This window comes from Chelonia mydas, chromosome 4 (genome assembly GCF_015237465.2).
Source record: "Chelonia mydas isolate rCheMyd1 chromosome 4, rCheMyd1.pri.v2, whole genome shotgun sequence".
NCBI lineage: Eukaryota > Metazoa > Chordata > Testudines > Cheloniidae > Chelonia > Chelonia mydas.
Genome location: NC_057852.1, coordinates 3,181,242 through 3,205,052, shown reverse-complemented (window position 1 = coordinate 3,205,052; position 23,811 = coordinate 3,181,242). Strand labels below are relative to the sequence as shown.

The 23,811-nt window shown below is 44.9% G+C and overlaps 1 protein-coding gene across 2 annotated transcripts in view; it reads left to right on the top strand.

The window, feature by feature from the left end:
* TNKS (tankyrase) overlaps nucleotides 1–23,811 on the top strand; it is a 275,303-nt gene that overhangs the window by 166,316 nt on the left and 85,176 nt on the right. For both annotated transcript variants that reach the window (XM_037896522.2, XM_007065877.4), the window contains 3 exons: nucleotides 14,188–14,282; nucleotides 17,606–17,672; nucleotides 18,133–18,319. In XM_037896522.2, the coding sequence (XP_037752450.1) occupies nucleotides 14,188–14,282; nucleotides 17,606–17,672; nucleotides 18,133–18,319 (349 nt within the window). The remainder of the gene's footprint in view (nucleotides 1–14,187; nucleotides 14,283–17,605; nucleotides 17,673–18,132; nucleotides 18,320–23,811) is intronic.

The window sequence follows — 23,811 nt, the reverse complement described above, 5'->3', positions numbered from 1 at the left end:
CTGCAGTGTTCCCACTTCCACAGTTCAAGCGGTAACAGATTGTAGTGGTGTGGCGGTTGTCCCTCCCCCTCTGGGTCGAAAGGAGGCCACACCGCCTCACTCTTTCGTCGGGGCCTCCACCTACTATCAGGGAAATTAGCGTTAGACGGGTCAGGATGTTAACACCTAATGGGCTAAGCAGCCAACCATTTATAGCCCTTGGGCCCTTCGAGCCGAGGCTGCACACAGCTTAGTGTAGCAGGGCTCAGAGCCCACACAGGTGACAAGTAGCTCCAGACCCTTCAGCCAGGGCGAAGCAAACACAGTAGTCGATTAGCTCTGGCCTCTGGAGGCAGAGAAAGAGGAAACCCCGCATTCAATTAGCTCTGGGTTCTAGTTTCAGGGCCAGAGCAACCCCAGGAGTCCATCAGCCCTGGTCCCTTGGTGCAGAGACAGGGCAAGCCAGCAGTCAATTAGCCCAGATCTCTTAATGGAGAGACAGGGCAACACCAGTAGGCAATTAGCTCTGGGTTCGGGTTGCAGAGCCAGAGCAAACCCAGTAGTCAATTGGCTCTAGTCCCTGGGCTCGGAGACAGAGCACACCCAGCAGTCAATTAGTCCTGGTCTCTTGTGGCAGAGACGGAGCAAAGCCAGTAGGCAATTAGCCCTGATTTCTTAAGGCAGAGACAGAGCAAACTCCAGCAGTTAGTGAGTTCCGGTCTCTAGCTGCAGAGACAGAGCAAACCCCAGGGGTCAGGTAGCCTAGCTTCGGGGGACAACCTATGAGCACAGGGCACTGGACCTGGCGAGGGGAGGCTACCACCCTAGAGGTAGGGTGGGGTGGGGTAGCCGGTGGGGTTCGGGTCCACCCTACTCCACCAGACCCCTAACACTTGTGGAGTGGTGCACCACTGGGCCAGCAGGGATCCAGCCACAACACGCCGACCTTGCCTCAGGCAGAACTACAGCCTGACAGAGATCTGCTGTCCCTGGGCCACTTCCTCTCCTCCCCCCGGGGTGTACCTGCACCATAGATTCATAGATACTAAGGTCAGAAGGGACCATTATGATCATCTAGTCTGACCTCCTGCACAATGCAGGCCACAGAATCTCACCCACCCACTCCTGCGATAAACCTCTCACCTATGTCTGAGCTACTGAAGACCTCAGATCATGGTTTAAAGACTTCAAGGAGCAGAGAATCCTCCAGCAAGTGACCTATGCTCCATGCTGTAGAGGAAGGCGAAAAACCCCCAGGGCCTCTGCCAATCTGCCCTGGAGGAAAATTGCTTCCCGACCCCAAATATGGCAATCAGCTGTACCCTGAGCATGTGGGCAAGATTCACCAGCCAGATACCCAGGAAAGAATTCTCTGTAGTAACTCAGATCCCACCCCATCTAACATCCCATCACAGGCCATTGGGCCTATTAACCACGAATATTTACAGATCAATTAATTGCCAAAATCATGTTGTCCCATCATACCATCTCCTCCATAAACTTATCGAGTTTAATCTTGAAGCCAGATACCCCCACTGCTTCCCTTGGAAGGCTATTCCAGAACTTCACTCCTCTGATGGTTAGAAACTTTCGTCTAATTTCAAGTCTAAACTTCCCGATGACCAGTTTATATCCATTTGTTCTTGTGTCCACATTGGTACTGAGCTTAAATAATTCCTCTCCCTCTCTGGTATTTATCCCTCTGATATATTTATAGAGAGCAATCATATATATAAGGCAGTTATGGCCCAGTGGATACAGCACCAAACTGGGACTTGAGAGACTTGCGGTCTATTCCTGGTTCTCCCATTTACCTGCAAAGTGACCATGGGCAAATCACTTCCCCTCTCTGTGCCTCAATGTCCCCATGTGTACAATCAGGATAACATACTGCTGAAAAGGACCACAGATTGCATATGAGTCAGTGGTGTAATGCAGTGGTGAAAAAGGCTAAAATCATTCTGGGGTGTATTAACAGGAGCCCTGTATGTAGGGCATGGGATCCTCCACCTCTTCAGCATAGGTGGCAAGTAGCAGTCCTGGCAGGTCTGTGGCAGAAGCAGGTTCCCCAGTGGGTAGGGTGTTGCTGGGCTCAGCAGCAGGGTCAACAGCCGGGAGTGAGCAGGGTCCATCTGCCTCCTTCAATGTCTATCTTCCAACTGAGCGGGAGGCCCCAGCTTCCTTTCCCAGTGATGTACTTCCGGCAGGAGGAGCGGAGCAGGCCTGGCTCTGCCCACTTGGGCACGGAGGGTGGTTCCTCCCCCTCTAGCTCTGCGGGAGGCCACACTGCTCACAGATCAAAACTGTTGAAAATACTGCAGCTATCTGCCCACCAACACGCAAGTGCATTGTACGTGTGTGTGTGTGTGTGTGTGTGTGTGTGTGTAAAAGAGAGGGTTTGAGTCATGTGGGAGTGAGGAGATGTGTGATGTTATCAATCCTATCTATATTGTGTTCTCTCTCTAGATACTATAAGTGGCTGTTGAAATGGGGGGTGCAGAATAGCCTTGTGGTTGGGGGTTGGAGTTGTGGCAGGCTTGCCATGTCGGGGGGAGAGGGTGCCAGGTTTTTTGTTTTTGTTTTTCCATTTCAAAAGTGGTAACCCTAGGAGTACAACAAGGTTCCCAGGAGTGTGTAAGGGCCTGACTGTCCTCTCAGTAGCTGGGTCTCCTGCTACAGTTCTTCTAGCCTGGCAGCTGTGGCAAGAGCAAGGAGAAGGGAGGGTCAAGGAGTGAGAAGACATGGCCTCTCCCTGATTCTTCATCCACAAAAATACTGCTTCTTAGACAGAGGGGGGCACGAATGGGACATGAATCTCCAAAGGTGGATGCAGCAAAAAGGGTTTGGAAACCTCTGGTATATAGTAATACCGTCACAGAATTATAGTTACATATGTAGGTGCTATCTAGGGATTCCTAATTGTAGGCCACTTGGCTTCCAGTGCAAAGCATTGGGGAGACAGTGAATTCATAAAACAATTAAGTCTTTTTCTAAAAGTAAGACCATTAGATTGAGATGTATACCTTAGAGGTATGGTATGATATACAGTATTGCTACTCATTGACATGATAGCTGGTTTCTAGTCTCCAGAGGCTGTTGGAACAATCCATCAGTTTCACATAGTAGTCCATTTACTGCAGTATTTTACTGGTTCTTTCCTTGATCCTAGCAATTTGTGTAATGATCAGGTTCTGTAGTATGACATTATCTTGGTAGGCCTTAGTTTAATTAATTAGCACGTGTATAGTAGGAATTGTTAAATGTTAAATCCACCCTATTGTTTCAAGACAAAGAGTGGAACAAAGAACGTAGGCCATATTTACGGGATGGGGACTCTAACCTGGGAAGCAGGGACTCTAAAAAAGATGTGAGCGTTGTGATGGATAATCAGTTGAGTATGAGCTCATAAAGTGACGCTGTGGTTAAAAGAACTAATGTGTTCCTGGGATGTATAAACCGGAATCTCGAGTAGGAGTAGAGAGACTATTTTAACACTGTATTTGGCACTGGTGCGACCAGTGGTGGAATACTGTATCCAGTTCTGATGTGCACAATTCAGGAAGGATGTTGATAAATTGGAGAGGGTTTATAGAAGAGCCACAATAATGACTGAAGAATTAGAAAATATGTGTTATAGTAGTAGACTCAAAGACCTCAATCTAGTTAGCTTAACAGAGAAGATTCAGGGATAACTTGATTACACTGTTAAGCAGGGCCAGCCTTAGGGAAAATAGCACCCTGGGCAAACTTGTATTTTGGCACCCCTGGCCCCAGCTGTCTCCCCATTCATCCCCCTACTGTCCTGGCCCTGCTGCCCCCGACCCCCATTGCCCCGAGCTCCCTTCCATGACCTCGCACTCCAGGCCCGCCCTCGCACTCCAGCCTCTTAACCACAGCATCCCCCTGACCACGTCGCCTACCTGTAGGGCCAGCCCTGCCATGCAGTGACTCACATCTGGATGCCATGGTGATGGGCATCATAGGAAACCCCACAGCAGTCACGTTGACTCCCCCTGCCAGTGCTCCAGGGGACCCTCATCTGGTCGCTGAGCAGGACAGCCAAGATGATGTAGTAGGCGGTCTGCTGCACTCTGACAGGGTGAGCAGGCTCTGGAGCAGAGTCTTACCTCTCCTGCACCTCCCAAGAAAAAGGGGGAGCCCCTGAGAACTGGGGAGCATAAGGAACTGAGAGGTTCAGAGTGTGGCATTCAGGAGGGGGATCTTGAAGATATGAGGGACACCCTGAGAACTGGGGGGGAGACGGGGTGGCTAAGAACAGGGAGGATGGGACCAGGGGAGCAGAGGGAGGGGCCTCCTGGGAGCTGTGTGGGCATGGAGGGGGGCTGGGACCTGGGGGCACAGGGAGGGGCCCCCAGGAGCTGGCGGGGCTGGGAGCTGGGACAGAGTCAGGACCCCCTAAGACTGACTGGTGTTTTTGCCCTGCAGTTTTAGCTCCCTTGCCTTCCCCTCCCAAACTGGAAGAGGCTGGCAATTTCCAGCTCCCATTGGCCAGCTGAGATGCCACACTCACCTTCCACTGGGTGGCATTGCTTTCATTCAAGCTGCCCATGGAAGGAGGAACAGCCGGGCTGGGACAGTCCCAGAGGGTGGCGGGGAGGAAGAGCATGCCAGCTTGCAGAGAGCAGAGGCAGGACTAGGAGCCGGGCTGGGAAACCATGTGAGGCAGAGAGCAGGGGATCTCCACTCTGGAGCAGGGAGGCGGGCACTCCTGCTGCACCGGGCTGCATCCCGCAGGCAGTGAGGGGATGCCCGAGCCCCTTGCGTCTGCACCATGGCATCCCCCAACTATGGCGCCCTGGGCAGATGCCAGGATCACCTAGCCTTAAGGCTAGCCCTGCTGTTAAGGAACAAATATTTACTAATGAGCTAGCAGCGAAAGGTATAACATGATCCAGTGGGTGGAAGTTGAAGTGAGACAGATTCACACTGGAAATAAGATGTAAATTTACCAAGGGTCATAGTAGAATCTCTATCACTGACCATTTTAAAATCAATATTAGATGTTTTTGTCTAAAAGATTTGCTCTAGGAATTATTTTGGCTAAGTTCTCTGGCCTGTGTTATACAGGATCACAATGGTCCCTTCAGGCCTTGAAATCTATGAAAAAGACATGCTTTGCATGAAGCATAAATAAGCCGTTTAACCCCCCCCCCCCCCAAACACCACCACCGCCGCCACTTGCCAAAGTGCAGCATACTGGCATAAAAGACCTTTGGAAGTTCTCTGATGTCTGCTTTGAGAGCTCATATGAGCAGTGCCCTGCGTACACCATGATATACTGGGACAAAATTTTGAGGCAACAATCCCAAAATTCCATGGCAATAACTACTAAATCCCTTAAATTAATCATGGCAAGATTAATGTATTCAGTTGCCATGAAGTTTCCTTTGTTGCCGTTCCTCCATCTCCACACAAGTACATGCAGCTATGGCTCATAGTTGAGAACCCATCTACATAAACTCCACTGATTATTTTTATAGTGATTATTTTCAATGTGTTCTCCAGGGATCCTAGCACCACGCTCCATGCCTTGGCTCCAAGATGTTCTCTAGGCAGCCTGGTGCAGAATTACCTCCATCCCAGGTGTCTCAGGGAAGGGAAATACTTCTGGTCTGTTTCAGTGGCTCATCTTCCAGGCTTTGCTGCTGTGCTCTTCTTTAGGCTCGCCAGCCTGTGCTTCTGGCTCCATCGAACAGTGCAGAGCACCAATTAGCAATTTCATGAAGGGAAAGCCAGAGAGCAAGAGGCAGCTACAGGAAACATCCCAGCAGGGCAGAGCCAGAAAACCAAATGGATGCAGCAAAATGGCAAATTCCATGGTATCTTGGGGGAAAAATTAGGTATTCTGTGGTCATGGAATTGTGGAGTCCACAGGGCCTTGATTAAGAAGATTGAAGCAGTTCACACTTTTGAAAGCCATTGTCTTAATTTGTCTACAGACTCAGGGTTTGTCTAGATGATAAGTTTGTTGACTTGCCATCTAGACAAGCCCTCAGGAAGGCAACACTGCATTCATTTTGTTCATATTTTCAACAACCATTAAAGCTGGAAAATTTGTTTCCATGAAAACTGGAGCACACTTCTATGGCAAAGGGATAAATTAAGTGACAGATACCACAGCCACACAGCTGCAGATTACATGGCCTCTGCTTGAGTCATAATTTTTTTTTAAAAAGCCTTCAAGCAATGAAGGAATCTTGACAAGAGGCCTGATCAGTTAGTTAGTTAGTTCTTTGTTGAGAATATCCTTTTAATCCCACTTAATATGAGTGAAAAGGAACTTTGCAATGTGGCCATCATTGTTTTAGAAATAGTATGCAGATAAAAATTGAGGCAATTACTTTCATCAAAACTAGGCTGACAGATCCTGCTGTGGTCCATGTCTCCGTCCAAGGTCTGATCTCCGCTCCAGATAGCCCAGGTAGTTCAGACCTTTTGGTATATTGGGACTGTTCAGCCGTTTCCACAAGATGCCTTCCAGTGGTGTTTATACTATACCAATTGAGACAATTAGCACAATATATGCATTCTTGAAGTACGCTCTGAAACATTAACCATGATGACATAGCATTTTACAGTGGTCTGTTCTGGGGCAGACCCCCATGAAGTTAATACATCTTACTTTCGTCCAAACTGTGAACTCAACGACAGAAAAGCAGAATAACATCCCAAGAATTTCAGGGACATAAACTTTGAAGAATTGTTTTGTACTTATAAGGGACTAAAGAAGAGAAAGTATAGGTTACTCTCGTATATCTTTTTGAAGTTTGTAACAAGATGGATGGCTCAGGTTATTGCTTCTAAATTAAGAGCTTTACATTTGTTGTTTACACTTCAAACACTAATGAACTGTGAAAACAAAATAGATAATTCTCCAAGTATATGTCTCATACAAAACTAAATAACTAGTTTAAAATCCAGAAATTAAAATCTAGCAAGCAGTAAATGCAGATGTTTTTCCTAAAATATGTGAGTGGTATTACTTCAAACAGTATCAGTGCTAGCTCTGTCCTCAGGGAGACATACAGATTTACTGCTTAGTATCCAGAGCAACTATTGTTTCTGAAATGAAATATTGGAACTATATTAAAAACCTACTCCAGACTACTCAAAGTAATGTAATAGTCCTAAATCTGAATTAATTCCTGAAAACACGTACTGTATGTGAATGTACAGTATTTTCTGACATTTTATCACAGAAAGTGGTAACAATTTGCAGTTTGGCTGGATGATAGAGGAAGTATCTTAAATAACACCTCTAATACTGTATATTTTAAATGTTAACACTAAATTATAGGTCTTACGGCTAAACAAAGGATATTACATGACTTGCAACTCTCATTAGATGTTGGTGAATATCTGTTTCTATGTAGGATATTACTGTCTTTGCATTATCTTTTGAATTGTGTGGGGGGAAAAAAATAAAAACAAAACAAAAACTCGTGAAATTAAACCCTTTCTCAAATTCCCAGCTCTAACTCCGAGGGAAGATGGGAATAACATCACCCTTTTCTATAGGTGTACTTGCTCCTTCAAATGAAGAAAAGTACACAAAATTCGCTGCTGAATTCAAAGCTTTTAAGGTAGTTAAACTTCTTATAAGTGAATAAAAGTGGGACAGTTGCACTCAGTTAAAATGGTGTTCTTATTAATTAGGTGTAAAAGATATGATTTTAATTATTGGGCAGAGTTTAAGTAGCAAAATGTTTTGCCATTTAAAATGTAGAGTTTGCAAAAGAATTGAACATTGTGGGAGGAAACTATACAAACTGTACACAGTTTGCTACAGGGTGGATTTGATTTAAATCAAATTGATTTAAATCACTAGTCAGGAAGACTCGATTTAATCATAGATTTCTACATAAGTACATTCTTGACCAGCCTGCTTCCTTTCATCATCTTCAATGCAGCGTCTTCCTGAGAGGGAACACTTCTCAAGATGTTGTTTCATTTAGGTAGCCAGGCCTTGCATTTCTTTGTTGCACTGTTTGCATTTTGCACGCATGCCTGTCTTACCCACAGGTAGAGGAACTTCATTAAAATATTCCCAAACTGGGTCTCTCTTACGGCCTGCTGCCGTTATAGGTTTTCCCTTCTAGTGAGAGAATGGTATGGTAGATCTCAAATCAGTGAAGGCCACTCTCAGACCTCAAGACTTCTGCAATATGCTGCTCAAACAGTTTCATTTTTGTTTCTACTGCCTGTCCCTCCCTTCTCACATTTATCTCCAGACTTCTTCTCCTTGTCCAGCTCTGTTCCGCCCCCAACAATCACCTATTCATTGATCTTTTTGAAACTTTGCACTTTTAGAGAGAGGTAAGGGATTGACTCTGTGTACACACATTTGCAGAGGGACAATAGGGTTGAGGTCTGTTATTTCTCACCTCTATATATTATTTATTTTTTTAAGAACATTTTTGCTGTTAACAAGCATGTTATCGCTGGAGAGACAAATCCACAGTTTGAGAACTGCAAAACTAAGCATCTCTGATGGTACTTTCTCGACTGAGCACTGAGTCCCTAAATTAACCTAAATAATCTATACAGAAGCCCCTGGAGCCCCATAAGATTGGGTCCCTAATCCATGAACTACTATTGGAACTCATTTACAAAACTTTTCTTAAACATGATATGAATATATTGTCTCATATTATAGAATTAGAATTTATAATCCCTATTCCATGATGAGCTATAATGTATCTTAATTAAAACTGTCTTTAGATGGGTTTTTTCCTCAAAAAGCATTTTATCAAAAAAATCTGATTTAAATTTAAAAAATCAGATTTTTTTATTTTTTAAAAAAAATCATTGATTTTTATCCACCGTGGTTTGCTATATATTCATGGTTATGTACATAAGCATGGTGCACCAAGACACCTGCAATCTTTGGACACAGAGCCAGAGAAAGACAGCCGTCCTACAAATGGAGCACAGTCCCTTTTTCTGCATGATGCACTGCACTTCCTCCCCCAATTTTTATATGTTTGACTTTTTGGAATCTGAATTAAAAATGTTGGCATGTGTTTTAAAAAATGAACATGCATTTCTGCATGCATTCAGGTTTTATGTATGTATGAAATTTCCCAGCCTGCATATTTGCACTGAGCATTGTGTACACAACTGCACATGCATTTCTAAAAAATTGGGCCATTATTTAGTTAGCACCACTATGAGAGGGTGATCTGTAGCTGTCTGGATCTGTCCCCCTCCCCCCACCTGATCTGGATTGTCATGCACAAATACATCCACTTGGGATGGCTAGTAACAGCTGTGGGAAGTCAGTTGCGCCAGTCAATTTAAAAATAAAGTGTATAACAGCATTGCTATTATCAAGTGGTGAAAAATCCTGAGACAGGCCCCAAAAATCATGAGATTGGCTGGAATCATGATTTTAAGAGTAATACATTTGAAGTTCCTTTTATTTGTCTTCTGGCTTTTGAATCCCTATGGTTAATTTTTTTCAGTTTCTTGGAGATTCTGGTATAGTTACATGACTCCAGGGTCTAAGGCTTCAGAAAAACCCCAACACATCAGATATTGCAAGCCACACGATAAACTCATGGGCGTTGGCAACACTAGGACAGAAGCGTCAGTAGAAGTATGGAGTATAGCTAGCCAGGAATTTGTTTTCGGGTTAAAAAAAAAAAAAATTTTTTTTTTTGACAAAAATGAAAAGAACGCATTTGTCTCCTTTTCTACAGTTTATTTGAGTTTTTGCTGAAAAACCAGAAAACACAAAAAATGTGGCCACTCTGACAAAATGTTTGGTTTTACAGAAAATTTTCACCTGACTGGCCAAATTTTTCATTTTCAAAATTTTGTTGTTTTTAATGAAAACCCCCCAAATGTTTCAAACAGACATCTCTTTCAAAAATTACTAGTTGGGTTGGGTGGGGGCGGGAGGGGAAGAAAGCTGTTAAAAAAAACAAACCAATAAACATTTTGAACAAAAAATGTCAACCCGTCCTAGCTAGGAGTGCTAGCCAAGAAGCATTGTTCTGGAGCTGGCTAGAGAGCCAAGGTCCTCAGGCTATGTAGGGAGGCTGGTGGTGTTGCTATCCTATGCTGTGTATTGTTTTTGTTTTGTTCATTTTCTCCATACTGTTGTGGGTGTGAAGGACACCTTATTCTCCCCCCCCCCCCCCCCCCACACTCCCACCCAATAAAAATCCCACAGCTACCCCAACAATAAAAATCTGGACAACCTCTTAGTACATCTGTTACAACCAAAGATCTTTGCAGTGATGTTAAGATAGATGCAGGAAGCAGACCTGTTGAATCATCTGTAACACAGAACTTGGCAGTGGTGGGGGACTTCAACTACCCAAACATCTGTTGGGAAAATAATACAGCAGGGCACAGATTATCCAACAAGTTCTTGGAATACATTGGAAACAACATTTTTTTTAAATAACAGAAGATGGAGAAAGTGAGTAGGGGAGAGGCTATTCTAGATTTGATTTTGACAAATAGAGGGAAACTAGTTGAGAATTTGAAGGTGGAAGGCAGCTTGGGTGAAAGTGATTATGAAATGACGGAGTTCATGATTCTAAGGAATGGTAGGAGGGAAAAGAGCAGAATAAAGATAATGGATTTCAAGAAGGCAGACTTTAGCAAACTCAGAGAATTGATACATAAGAACCTATGGGAAGCAAGTCTGAGGGAGAAAAAGAGTTCAGGCGAGTTGGCAGTTTTTTAAAGAGACGTTAGTAAGGGCTCAAGAGCAAAGTATATCAATGCATAGGAAAGATAGGAAGTGTGGTAAGAGACTCCCCTGGCTTAAACAGAGATCTTCAATGACCTGAAACTCAAAAAAGGGTCATACAAAAAGTGGAAACTAGGTCAAATTACTTCCCAAAGAGTGAATATAAAATAAACAGAAGCATGTAGGGACAAAATTAGACAGGCCAAGGCAAAAAACAAGATTAAACTAGCTAGGGGCATAAAGGGCAACAAGAAAACATTTTACAAATACATTAGAAGCAAGAGGAAGACCAAGGCTTTTGATACTGTCTCACATGACCTTCTCATAAACAAATTAGAGAAATATAACCCTGACGAACGTACTATAAAGTGGGATCACAACTTTATAGTTGGAAAACCATACTCAAGAGACTAGTTATCAATGGTTTGCAATTAAGCTGGAAAGAGACACTGAATGAAGTCCAGCAGGGATCTGTCCTGGATCTGATAGTTTCTTTATAAATGATTTGGATAATGGCATAGAAAGTACACTTACAAAGTTTGCAGACAAAAGTATGAACGCAAAGCACAACGCTTCTGAAGGGCTAATTAATTGCACAAATACAAAATGGGAAACAACTGCTTAGGAAGGAGTACTGCAGAAAAGGATCTGGGGGGTTATAGTTGATCACAAACTAAATATGAGTCATCAATGTAATACTGTTGCAAAAAGGAGTGAACATCATTCTGGGATGTATTAGCAGGAGTGTTGTAAACAAGATATGAGAAGTAATTCTTCTGCTCTACTCCACATTGGTAAGCCCTCAACCGAAGTAGTTGTGTCCAGTTCTGGGTACCACACTTTGGGAAAGATGTGGACAAACTGGAGAAAGGCCAGAGGAGAGCCAAAAATATTATTAAAGGTCTAGAAAACAGTGACCTACAATGAAAGATTGAAAAAATAATTGGAGTTTAGTCTGGAGAAGAGAGGACTGAGCGGATGTAAAAGGTTGTTGTAAAGAGGAGGATGATAAATGATTCTCCTTAACCCTTGAGGACAGGACAAGAAATAATGTACTTAAATTTGCAGCAAGGGAGGTTTAGGTTGGACATTAGGAAAAACTTCCTAATTATAAGGATAGCTAAGCACTGGAATAAATTGCTCAGGGAGGTTGTGGAGTCTCTGTCATTGGAGGTTTTTTAGAACGGGTGGGCAAACTACAGCCCGCAGGATTGCTACCCCCGTGGCACCTTGGGCCCCGTGCCGCTCCCGGAAGCGGCCAGCACCATGTCCCAGGGATGGTATAGAAGATAATACTTAGTCTTGCCTCAGTGCAAGGGACTGGACTATAGATGACCTATTGAGGTCTCTTCCAGTCCTACATTTCTATGATTGATAGGTGCATACAAGACACCAATTCCTCTTTTTAGCCATTTACAGTCTAAATAGGGATGCACAAATGACAAGAGATCATGCTTGGTGAGGGGAAGATGGGGAGAGAGAACAAGGAGTAGATATTCCAGAGGAATATGTATTTGCTTATGGGCAGAAGATCCTGAATTATGCACTATTTTGTCAGTTGGGATTGGATTTTTTTTCAGTGAATCACTTGTAATTAGTGAAAATAACTTGTATGGTGGATCATCCTAAACTGTTCAGAAGAATCCTCCTTTAAGGAGTAATTTGAGTGACGGAAATATGATCAAATGGAAACAAAGTTTGAAACTATGCCAAACTTAACGTGCATCACGGAAGAAGATATAGCTGTGTGAGGAACAAAGGGAGTAGCCAAGTGTCTGGTTTATACTGAGTGAAGGCAATGAGTGGAAAGAGAGAAGATCAGAAATGTAAGCAGAATATTTTTAGAGCCTTTAAAGCAAGGATGAGAGACATGAGGGGAAGGTGTCTTTTGGTAGCAGCATTTGTATGGGCTGAGGCCTTCCATGAGAACTGACTCAAGGTGCAGAGAAGAGTGTTGACACGATGATTTGAAGTAAGGTTAGATTTTTAGAGCTGTAGAGGAAGTAGTAATAGGGTGGATTGGGGGTGGGGGTATATGCTGGTGTTTGGGGATTTTGGGGATAGTGACATTATGAACAATTCAAAAAAAAGGAGTGAGGGGGGAAGAGTTAAGGGAGGTGGGAGAAGAGATCAATTTTGGTGATGCTGGGTTTGCACTGGCAGCAGGACAGTCAGGATTGAGATGTTTTGGAATCAGAGCTACAAGACAGAATTTTTAAAAAACCTGAAGTACAATGAAGAGCTTTATAGTTACCAAATTATACTAGCATCTCTCATAACACTTTCATTACTAACCCAAGGAGCAGCTACTTGAAGAGGGAAGTAGATGCTTTAATTTCCCTTTGGTTGCCATAAAGTTGACTGCTATCTCTCTCTTTAAAAATATGGGAGAAGTTGTAGTCTCCCAAAATCTTTTCTCATGGATTCCCAGAGTCACGCATGCAGACCTGGTGGCAGAAATTTGACTCCCTGTAACTTAATTTTTTTAAATTTAAGAACTATAGCCAAGATGTCCAAAGATAGGATCTTAAAGTTAGGCTTCTGAGTTTATGCGAAACTTCCTAAATAAGTTACCAGACTTTCAAAAGTGCTGAAGTCAGTGGGAGCTGCATAGGGTTGCCAACCCTCCCGGTTTCTCCGGGAGTCTCCTGGAATCTGGCTCTATCTCCCGGAGGCTACAGAAGCCAATCCGGGAGATTTTAGGCTGCTAAAAGTCTGGCGGTGCAGTGAGGCTAAGGCAGGCTCCTTGCCTGTCCTGGCCCCACGCCGCTTCTGGAAGCGGCCAGCACATCCCTGCTCCCTTGCGGCCCCAGGGTGGGGGGGCAGGAGAACTCCGCAGCTCCCATTGGCTGGGAACTGCGACCAATGGACGCTGCGGAGTCAGGGCGGGGGCAGCACGCAGGCCACTTCTGGGAGTGGCATGGGGCCAGGGTAGGCAGAGAGACTGCCTTAGCCCCACTGCGCCAACAACCAGGAGCCCCCCGAGGTAAGTGCCACCCAGCTGTATCCCACATCCCTCACCCCTCCTGCACCCTAACCTCCTGCCCCAGGCTCAGCCTGGAGCCCCCTACTAAACTCCAAACCCCTCGGCCCCAGCCCACACCTCAACCCCCTGTCCCAGCCTGGTGCAAGTGAGTGAGGGTGGGGGAGAGCAAGCGACAGATGCAACGGGGATGAAGTGAGTGGGGTGGTGCCTCGGAGATGGGGTAGGGCAGGGGGCAGGGCAAGGGTGTTTGGGTTTGTGTGATTAGACAGTTGGCAACCCTAAGCTGCAGGGTGTTCAGCATTTTGAAAATAAGATTGGTGACTTGGTTCCTCTGTTTCGAACCCTTTGCCTTTTATTAAACGACTCTCATCCTTTTTTATGCATCGGTTTTGACGTTCATTAACTTTGGCTGCTCCTCTCATTTTGTGGGCTGCATAAATTACAAACCGCCTATGTACTCTGCCTCCGTCTTACTTTCTGTTGTTTCTCTTTGCAGTCCACTCCTTTGCATCTAGCAGCAGGCTATAACAGAGTTCGAATAGTCCAGCTTTTGCTTCAGCATGGTGCTGATGTTCATGCAAAGGACAAGGGGTATGTATATTGGTTTTTAATTCATTCTCTGGTTTCACTAGTTAGTTACATTTTAAGAATTATTTTTATCATTGTTCAGTTGTATGTTGTAATTCAGTCTGTATCTGAAAATGAGTTAATCTAAAATTGGAGATGAGAATTGGGGCACAGTTGTTTCCAGAATCAAAATTTGTTTTTGTGGTAAATAATCTTTTGTAAAAGCCCAAGTGAGGATTGAAGTGGGATGGTGTGCTCCTTAGTTATGTAGATCTTCTATTTTATGGATTATTCCTTCATTAAATAAGTGCATTTTGAAATCTATATTGCTTGGTTCTTTATGGGTCCGCTGTGTTATTGGAAATTCTGTGCACAATTTTGAGTGTTGATGGACTTCTGGTATTATTTTGGCAATAAAAAATGAATGCAAGGTGTGACAGACAAGGCATATTCAGTTACACTTTTCTGTGACCTGATTATCTTGTCAGGTATATGCATGTCAGCTCCATGAGATTTGCACGTGCACAACTGATGAGATAAACAAGCACCTAGTTTCACAGCTATTACCAGCAGTAAACATCATAGGAAGAGAAGACAGCAGAGCAGTCTTTTCTAAGGTGAATTAACATATTTCATAGATTACTCAGGTGGTTAAGTCCAAAGCTGACTGCAAAGAGTTACAAAGGGATCTCAGAAAAACTGGGTGAGTGGGCAAGAAAATGGCAGATGAAATTCAGTGTTGATAAGTGCAAAGTAATGCACAGTAGAAAACAAAATCCCGACTATATATACAATATGGTGGGATCTAAATTAGCTGTTACCACTGAAGAAAGATATCTTGGAGTCATTCTGGATAGTTCTCTGAAAACATCTGTCCAATGTGCACCATCAGTCAAAAAGGCTAACAAAATGTTAGGAACCATTGGGAAAGGGAAAGAAAATAAGAAAAGAAAACATAATATTGTCTCTATATAAATCCATGGTTCGCCCACACCTTGAATACTGCATGCAGTTCTGGTTACGCCTTCTCAAATAAGATATAGTAGAGTTGGAAAAAGTACGGCGAAGGGCAACAAAAATGATTGCGGGTATGGAAAAGCTTCTGTATAAGGAGAGATTAAGAAGACTGGGGCTTCTTCATCTTAGAAAAGATGGCTGAGTCCTATGATAGGGGTCTGTAATAACACTAATGGGGTGGAGAAAATGAATAGGGAAATGTTAACTTACACCTTCATGCAACACAAGAATTACGAGTCACTCAATGAAGTTAATAGACAGCAGATTTAAAACAAACAGACGGAAGTACTGCTTCACACAACACACAGTCAATCTTTAGAACTCGTTTCCAGGAGTGTTGTGAAGGCCAATAGTATAAAACAGGGGTCAGCAACCTTTCAGAAGCGGTGTGCCGAGTCTTCATTTATTCACTTTAATGTAAGGGTTTCGCGTGCCAGTCATACATTTTAACTTTTTTTTAGAGGGTCTCTCTCTCTAAGTCTGTATATTATATAACTAAACTATTGTCGTATGTAAAGTAAACAAGGTTTTCAAAATGTTTAAGAAGCGTCATTTAAAATTACATTAAAATGCTGATCTTACGCCCCCGGCCCGCTCAGCCCATTGTCAGCCTGGGGTTCTGTTCACCTAGGCCAGCAGCAGGCTGATGGGGGCCTGCAGCCGGGACCCCAGCTGGCAAGGGGTGGGCAGCCAGAACCCCAGACTGGCAGTGGGCTGAGCGGGGCCGGCGGCCGGGACCCTGGTGGGCAAGGGGCCAGCAGCCAGAACCCCAGACCGCCAGCGGGCTGAGAGGGGCTGGTGGCCGGGACCCCAGACCGGCAGTGGGCTGAGTCGCTCAGCCCGCTGCCAGCCTGGGGTTCCGTCCACCGGCTCCTGCCAGCCAGGGTCCCGGCTGCCAGCTCCGCCCAGCCCACTGCCGGTCTGGGATTCCGGCCCTGCCCACATGGAGTGGGTACCTACCTTCTCCCTGGCTCTAGCCCATTCTCTTCCTCTCTCTCTGCACTGAGCTGAGGGTGGGAGTGCACTTCGGACAGGGCTGGGGGTGAAGGAGCAGGCTGGGGGTTGCGGTGCAGGGTTTGGCCAGGAGCTAGAATGCGGGAGAGGGTCAGGGTTGAGGCAGGAGGTTTGGATGTGGAGTGCCTACCTGGGCAGCTTCCATTTGGTGCGAGGGGTGCAGGTGGGAATGTGGGGGGTGGTGCAGGAGCTCCCGTTTGGTGCTCAGGGTGGGGGTGGGAATGTGGGGGGTGCAAGAGTCAGGGCATGGGGTGTGGGGGGGCTGGGTATGTGGGGGGGGTGCAGGAGTCAGGGCAGAGGGCCGGTAGTGTGTGTGGGGGGTTGCAGGGATCAGGGCTGGGGTGTGTGGGGGGGTGTAGGGGTCAGGGCAGAGGGCTGGGGTGTGGGCTAGGGTTGTGGGGGCACTTCCAGCCCCCTCCCCAGAGCAGCTATAACGAACTTGCTTTGGCTTCGAGTATTTCTGTTATTAATAGTCACGTCCTGCCCCCTGACTGACCCCTCAGAATGCCCGACCCATCCAAACCCCCCCCCCCCGCTCCTCGTCCCCTGACTACCCCCTCCAGAGACCCTCCTCCCCTAACCACCCCTCCCAAGACCCCACCCCCTATCTAAGCCCCCCTGCTCCTTGTCTCCTGACCGCCCCCTCCAGAGACCCCACCCCGTCCCTAATCACCCCCAGGACCCCACCCTCTACCCAATCCCCCTGCTCCCTGTCCCCTAACTGCCCTGACCCCTATCCTCATCCCCGCCCCCGACAGGCCCCCCGGGACTCCCACGCCCTATCCAACGCCCCCATCCCCAGACCGCCCTGCCCCCAGAACCTCCGAACCATTCTACCCCCCCCCCCCCCGCTGCTCTCTGTCCCCTGACCGCCCCCCGAGACCCTCTGCCCCTTATCCAACCCCTCGGCCCCAGCCCGGCACCCTTAACATGCCGCTCAGAGCAGCATGTCAGAGCCTGACGCGCTGATCCCCCGGAGTGCAAAGCCCCGCCCCCCAGAGCGCTGCTTTCCGCATTATATCCAAATTCGTGTTATATCGGGTCGCGTTATATCAGGGTAGAGGTGTAATTATGAATGCAGTGAGTGCTATTTCTTAACATTAATGTATGGTAGATTAAACACGTATGTTACATTACTCAAAAATGTTTTTTATGCTATTCTTAACCAGCGCATTATTCTGGAAATAAATGTAAATGTATTTGGTTAAGATTCCATTTGATTTTGAAATCTGCTAATTTTACAGCCTGAAAATACTTCAAAAGTCTTTGAAAATGCTTCCTAGATATGTAATTTTGTTTTGTTTTATTTAATCTAGCGGACTTGTACCTCTTCATAATGCATGTTCATATGGACATTACGAAGTCACAGAATTGTTACTTAAGGTAAGTGGAGAAATGGAAGAAAACATAAGCATTGCAATATTGCAAAATTATGGAGAGAGATAGTTACATCATACAATAGTTAAGACTGTAGCCTTATTTCTGTTTTTTAAAAAAAAAAAATCCTGATTTTCACGCCTGTAATACGTTATTTCAGTTGTATGGGGCTTTGGGGCTTTAGACATACACCTGTACCACTGAATTAAGTATGTGTTTTTTCCGCATAATCTCTGCAGACAAGCATTAGAATTTAGTTAACTGGAATTTTTTTGAAACAAAGGTGTCTCAATAAAAATTAAGTTCATTGCAAAGTTCAGATTTCGGTAGATGAAGATAAATCAATTATTTTTCATTTCATTTGAAAATAATTTAATGAGTGTTAAAGTTATAAAAATGAAAACCTTGTGATCTTTGTCATGGTTATCTCTTATTACTAACATAAAAATTTCTTTCCCACTCCTAGCATGGAGCCTGTGTTAATGCTATGGATCTCTGGCAGTTTACCCCCTTACATGAAGCTGCTTCCAAGAATCGTGTAGAAGTCTGCTCTTTGTTGCTTAGTCATGGTGCAGATCCAACACTGGTCAACTGCCATGGCAAGAGTGCTGTCGATATGGCTCCAACACCTGAGCTAAGGGAGAGACTGACTTGTATGTATTTCAACCGTGAAATAATTATTAATATAAACTGACTCACCTTTCAACCCAGTTCCTTGTTAGTAATGGGAAATGCAAAACAACAGGATATAGAGGTGTCCATTTCTCACTTCTAAACTTGTAGAGATCTATACATGTTCTCCTTCATGAAATTGCCTTTATTCATAGCGTTTAAGGCCAGAATGGACCGTTAGATCTTGTCTGACCTCCTGCACAACACAGGCCAGGGAATTTCACTTAGTTACCCCTGTAGTAATCCCTATAACCAGAGGCAGATTAAAGTTTCCTGGGGCCCTGGGCCAGAGCAAGGCCCCTTCCGCCTGAGGCCCTGCCCCCATTCTGCCCCTTCCACCTGCAGCCCCACCTCTCTCTGCCCCTTCCCCAAGGCCCACCCCTGTTCCACCCAAGGTCCCCACATTCTCCCCCTCCACTGCAGCCCTGCAACCCCTTTCCCTCCTTTCTCCCCCTCCCTCCCCTCTGCGCCCACGAGACCGGAGAAGCTCTGTCCCTGCACCATGGCCCTGGGGCGCAACAAGGAATGAGAGCTCCTCCAGTCCCTGGCCGCAGCGGGGGTCTGGGTGACCAGGGTCAGGGCACTGGAGCTTCTCCCCCCTTGCCTCCTCCCCCACACCCCCCCCCCCCGGGCTTCTGCCAAAAGCAGCGTTCTGCTGAGGGAGGAGGGGGCGGGGGAGGGGGCTTCCCCTGTGTCGCTTCTTCTGCTTGGGGGAGGGGAGGCTTCCCACGGCTTCTGCTGGGGACAAGGTTGCCGCTGGTTAGGGCTTTCCCTGTCCTGTGGCTTCTGATGGGGATGGGGCCTGTGGGTGGGGAGGGGCTTCCCCCATCCCACAGCTTCTGATGGGGATTGGGTCGGGCTGGGGCCGCTGGAAGGAAGGGGGAGCTTCCCCCATCCCACGGCTTCTGCCAGGGCTGTGGGTGTTGGGGGGGATTCCCCCACCCACCCAGAGCTGCTGCCAGGGCATGGAATTGGGGCCTGCGGTTTCTCCCACCCTGCCGGCCTGGTGGCCGGAGCTCCAGGCTTCTGCTGCCTTGCGGGGGATTTTTCCCTGACCCCGCCCCACAGTTGGCCAGGCCCCCAGGGGGCTAATCCGCCACTGCCTATCACTTGGGTTTGACTAAAGCATATCTTCCAGAAAGCCATCCAATCTTGATCTAAAGACTTCAAGAGATAGAGAATCCACCACTTTCCTTGGTAGTCTGTTCCAATCACTCTCTCTGTTAAAAATGCGTGCTTTAATTCTGATCTGAATTTGGCTGGTGTGAATTTATAGCCACTGGTTCTTGTTATGCCTGCCCCCGGTAGATTAAAAGGCCCTTTGGTACCCAGTATTTTCTTCCCATGAAGATACTTCTACGCTGTAGTTAAGTCTCCTCTGGATCTTCTTGTTGACAAGCTAAGCAACTGAGCTCTGTTCGTCTCTCGCACCAAGGCATTTTTTACAGCCCTTGAATCATTTGTGATTCATCTCTGCACCCTCTTCAGATTTTCAGCATCCTTTTTAAAATGTGGGTACCAGCACTAAACACAGTCTTCCAGTATCAGTCTCACCAGTTCCGTCTACAGAGGTAAAATCACTTCCTCACTCCTACTCACTGTTTATACATCCAAGAATCACACTGGTCCTCTTTGCCACAGTATTGTAGTGGAAGCTTATCTTGCATTGCTTCTCTACTATGACCCCAAAATGCTTTTCATTAGAGCTGTCAAGTGATTAACAAAATTAATTGCGCTTAATCGTGAGATTAAAAAATAATTGCAATTAATTGCAGTTTTCATCTCACTGTTAAACAATAATAGAATACTGTTTGTTTAAATATTTGTTGATGTTTTCTACATTTTCAAATATATTGATTTCAATTACAACACAGAATACAAAGTGTACAGTGCTCACTTTATATTTTTTATTACAAATATTTGCACTGTAAAAAGATAAACAAAAAAGTAGTATTTTTCTATTCACCTCATACGAGTACTGTAGTGCTCTTTATCGTGAAAGTGCGACTTACAAATGTAGAATTTTTTTTTACATAACTACACTCAAAAATAAAACAGGGTAAAACTTTACAGCCTACGGATTCACTCAGTCCTACTTCTTGTTCAGCCAATCGCCAAGACAAATAACTTTGTTCACATTTACAGGAGATAATGCTGCCTGCTTCTAATTTACAAGGCCACTTGAAAATGAGAACAGGTGTTTGCATGGCACTGTTGTAGCTGGCATTGCAAGGTATTTATGTGCCAGATATGCTAAATATTTGTACGACCCTTCATGCTTCGACCACCATTCCAGAGGACATGCTTCCATGCTGATGACGGGTTCTGTTCAGTAACGATCCAAAGCAGTGCAGACTGATGCATGTTCATTTCCATCATCTGAGTCAGATGCCACCAAGAGAAGATTGATTTTCTTTTTAGGTGGTTCGGGTTCTGTAGTTTCCAAATCAGAGTGTTGCTCTTGTAAGACTTCTGACGGCATGTCCCACACCTCATCCCTCTCAGATTTTTGGAAAGCACTTCAGATTCTTATCCCTTGGGTCCAATGCTGTAGCTCTCTTTAGAAATCTTATCCTGGTACCTTCTTCGTGTTTGGTCAAATATGCAATGAAGGCATTCTTAAATCGAACAATATATGATGGGTCATCATCCGAGCCTGCCATAACACGAAATATATGGCAGAATGTGGGTAAAAGCAGGAGACGTATAATTGTCCCCCAAGGAGTTCAGTCACAAATTTAATTAACACATTTGTTTAACAAGAGTCATCAGCATGGAAGCATGTCCCCTGGAATGGTGGTCGAAGCATGAAACTTCTGTCACCTGCTACTCAGTACTCTGACACACCCCATTCTGACAGCTCCATTGGCACCACCATTTGTGGAAGTCTCCAATTCTGAGGATACAAATGTTTGGCATGGCCTGCCACTCCTGTTTCAGAAACACAACTACTGAAGGGTTCCGACGGCACCGTGACAGTTTCCCACTTTGTCTTACCCACAGAGGTAGTACCCAGCTCTTTGAGCACAGGCTCAACAGCAGCAGGATCAACTGGGTTGGTCATAGTGGAGCTCATAGCCTCAGTATTCACCTGGAGAGCGGTCCCGTTCAACTTGGGAGGGTTCCCCATCTTGCCCCGACAACCTTAGTCCGGTTAAACGTTCGGACATGGGGTTAGACGATGCACCGATTAGCCCGATTCTTATGGTACTGGCGGATCTGGAGAGATTCCCTTTGTCGTCTCCAAATGTTGCCATGTCATCAACACCTTCCTCCCTACCAGACTACTGACGGTTTCAAGAGCTCCTACGGAGGCTAGCCAATGCTCTTGAGATCCTACTAGAAGAGGTGCAGGACAGTCAGCATCAGCTACTAGACATTCTGCACACATCGGTACTGGCAACGGTGGCTCTACCAATCAATGAGGCCATTCTTTAACCAGACCGCACCACGTGGCATACCTTGGCCATATGCACACTGACCCCGAAGGGGGCCGAGAAAAGATGGGCCGAGAGAAGATACTACGTCCTCCCTAAGGGGGCAGAATTTATATTTTCACACCCTCCACCTAACTCCTTGGTGATACAGGCTGTGTCGGAGTACGAAACAACACCAGTGCTCCACCCTGGCAGACAGGGAGGGTAAGGCACTGAACCTTATGAGTCAAAGGTCTTCTCTGCTGGACTACAGTTCTGGATCTCTAACTACTTGGCACTGATGGCCAAGTATGACTTTATAAACTCTGGCCGGATGGAAGAATTTACAGACAAGTTACCCCAACAGGATCATAATCATTTCCAGGCAATTTTACAGGAAAGCATATTGGTCACCATATCCATACTTCAAGCTGCAGTTGATTCAGCGGACATATCCTCACGTGTGTTAGCAATGGGAAGTGTCATGAAGAGGGAATCCTGGTTACAGTCCTCAGCTTTCCCTAGAGAGGTACAAAACACAATACAAGGACCTTCCATTTGACGAGTCAGACCTCTTGAACCAGAAAACTGATGATTACTTACATTCACTAAAAGTCTCTAGAGCCACCTTACAATCCGTGGGCATTTGGAACCAAAAAGAAAAATTTTATAGCCCACTGCAAAGCCGATGCTGTAGAACAGCCCATTTCTATCACCAATGAGCCTTTGAGCCTCCTCAGAAGCACCGTAAGGTGCACAGAACCCATCCACCTGTTTGGGCAACACAGACCCCTGCACAACACACTCAATTGTCGTGAAAATGGTATTTCTGAGTGCGGCTAGAGAGCTGTCAACCACTCTGTATACCAATGTTCCTACCATGAACCTCTTTTGGGCGTCATCTCAAACTCTTTCTACCAGCATGGAGAACTATAGCAAAGGACAAGCGGACATCATTTGACGTAGCTACACCTCGAGTTTATGATATCTCCTCCATATCCCTTCCTGACCTCTCTGCTGAGATCACTCTCATGATAGTATTCTTACTAGGGCTGCCAATTAATCGCAGTTAACTCACACGATTAACTCAAAAAAATTAATCGCAGTTAAAACAATAATTGTGATTAATCATACTGTTAAACAATAGAATACCAATTGAAATTTATTAAATATTTTGGATGTTTTTCTACATTTTCACATATATTGTATTCTGTGTTGTAATGGAAATCAAAGTGTATATTATTTTTGATTGCAAATATTTGCACTGTAAAAATGATAAAAGAAATTGTATTTTTATACAAGACTGTAGTGCAATCTCTTTAATTGTGAAAGTGCAACTTACAAATTTTTTTTTTTACATAACTGCACTCAAAAACAAAACAATGTAAAACTTCTGAGCCTACAAGTCCTCTCAGTCCTACTTCTTGTTCAGCCAATCTCTAAGACAAACAAGTTTGTTTACATTTACAGGAGATAATGCTGCCCTCTTATTTACAGTGTCACCAGAAAGTGAGAACAGGCATTTGCATGGCACTTTTGTAGCTGGCATTGCAAGATATTTACATGCCGGATATGCTAAACATTTGTATGCCCCTTCATGCTTCGGTCACCATTCCAGAGGACATGCTTCTACGCTGATGACGATCGATAAAAAAATATGCATTAATTAAATTTGTGACTTAACTCCTTGGGGGAGAGTTTTTTGTACATAATTCTACATTTGTAAGTTCAACTTTCATGATACAGAGATTACACTACAGTACTTGTATTAGGTGAATTGAAAAATACTATTTCTTTTGTTTTTTACAGTGCAAATACTTGTAATAAAAATAAATATAAAATGAGCACTGTACACTTTGTATTCTGCGTTGTAATTGAAATCAATATATTTGAAAATATAGAAAACATCCCAAAATATTTAAATAAATGGTATTCTATTATTGTTTAACAGTGCAATTAATTACGATTAATTTTGTTAATCGCTTGACAGCCCTAAATCTTACCCTTGAGATGGACTCCCTCCTGCAGAGACTAGCAGTGGAACCAGTCCCTGCATC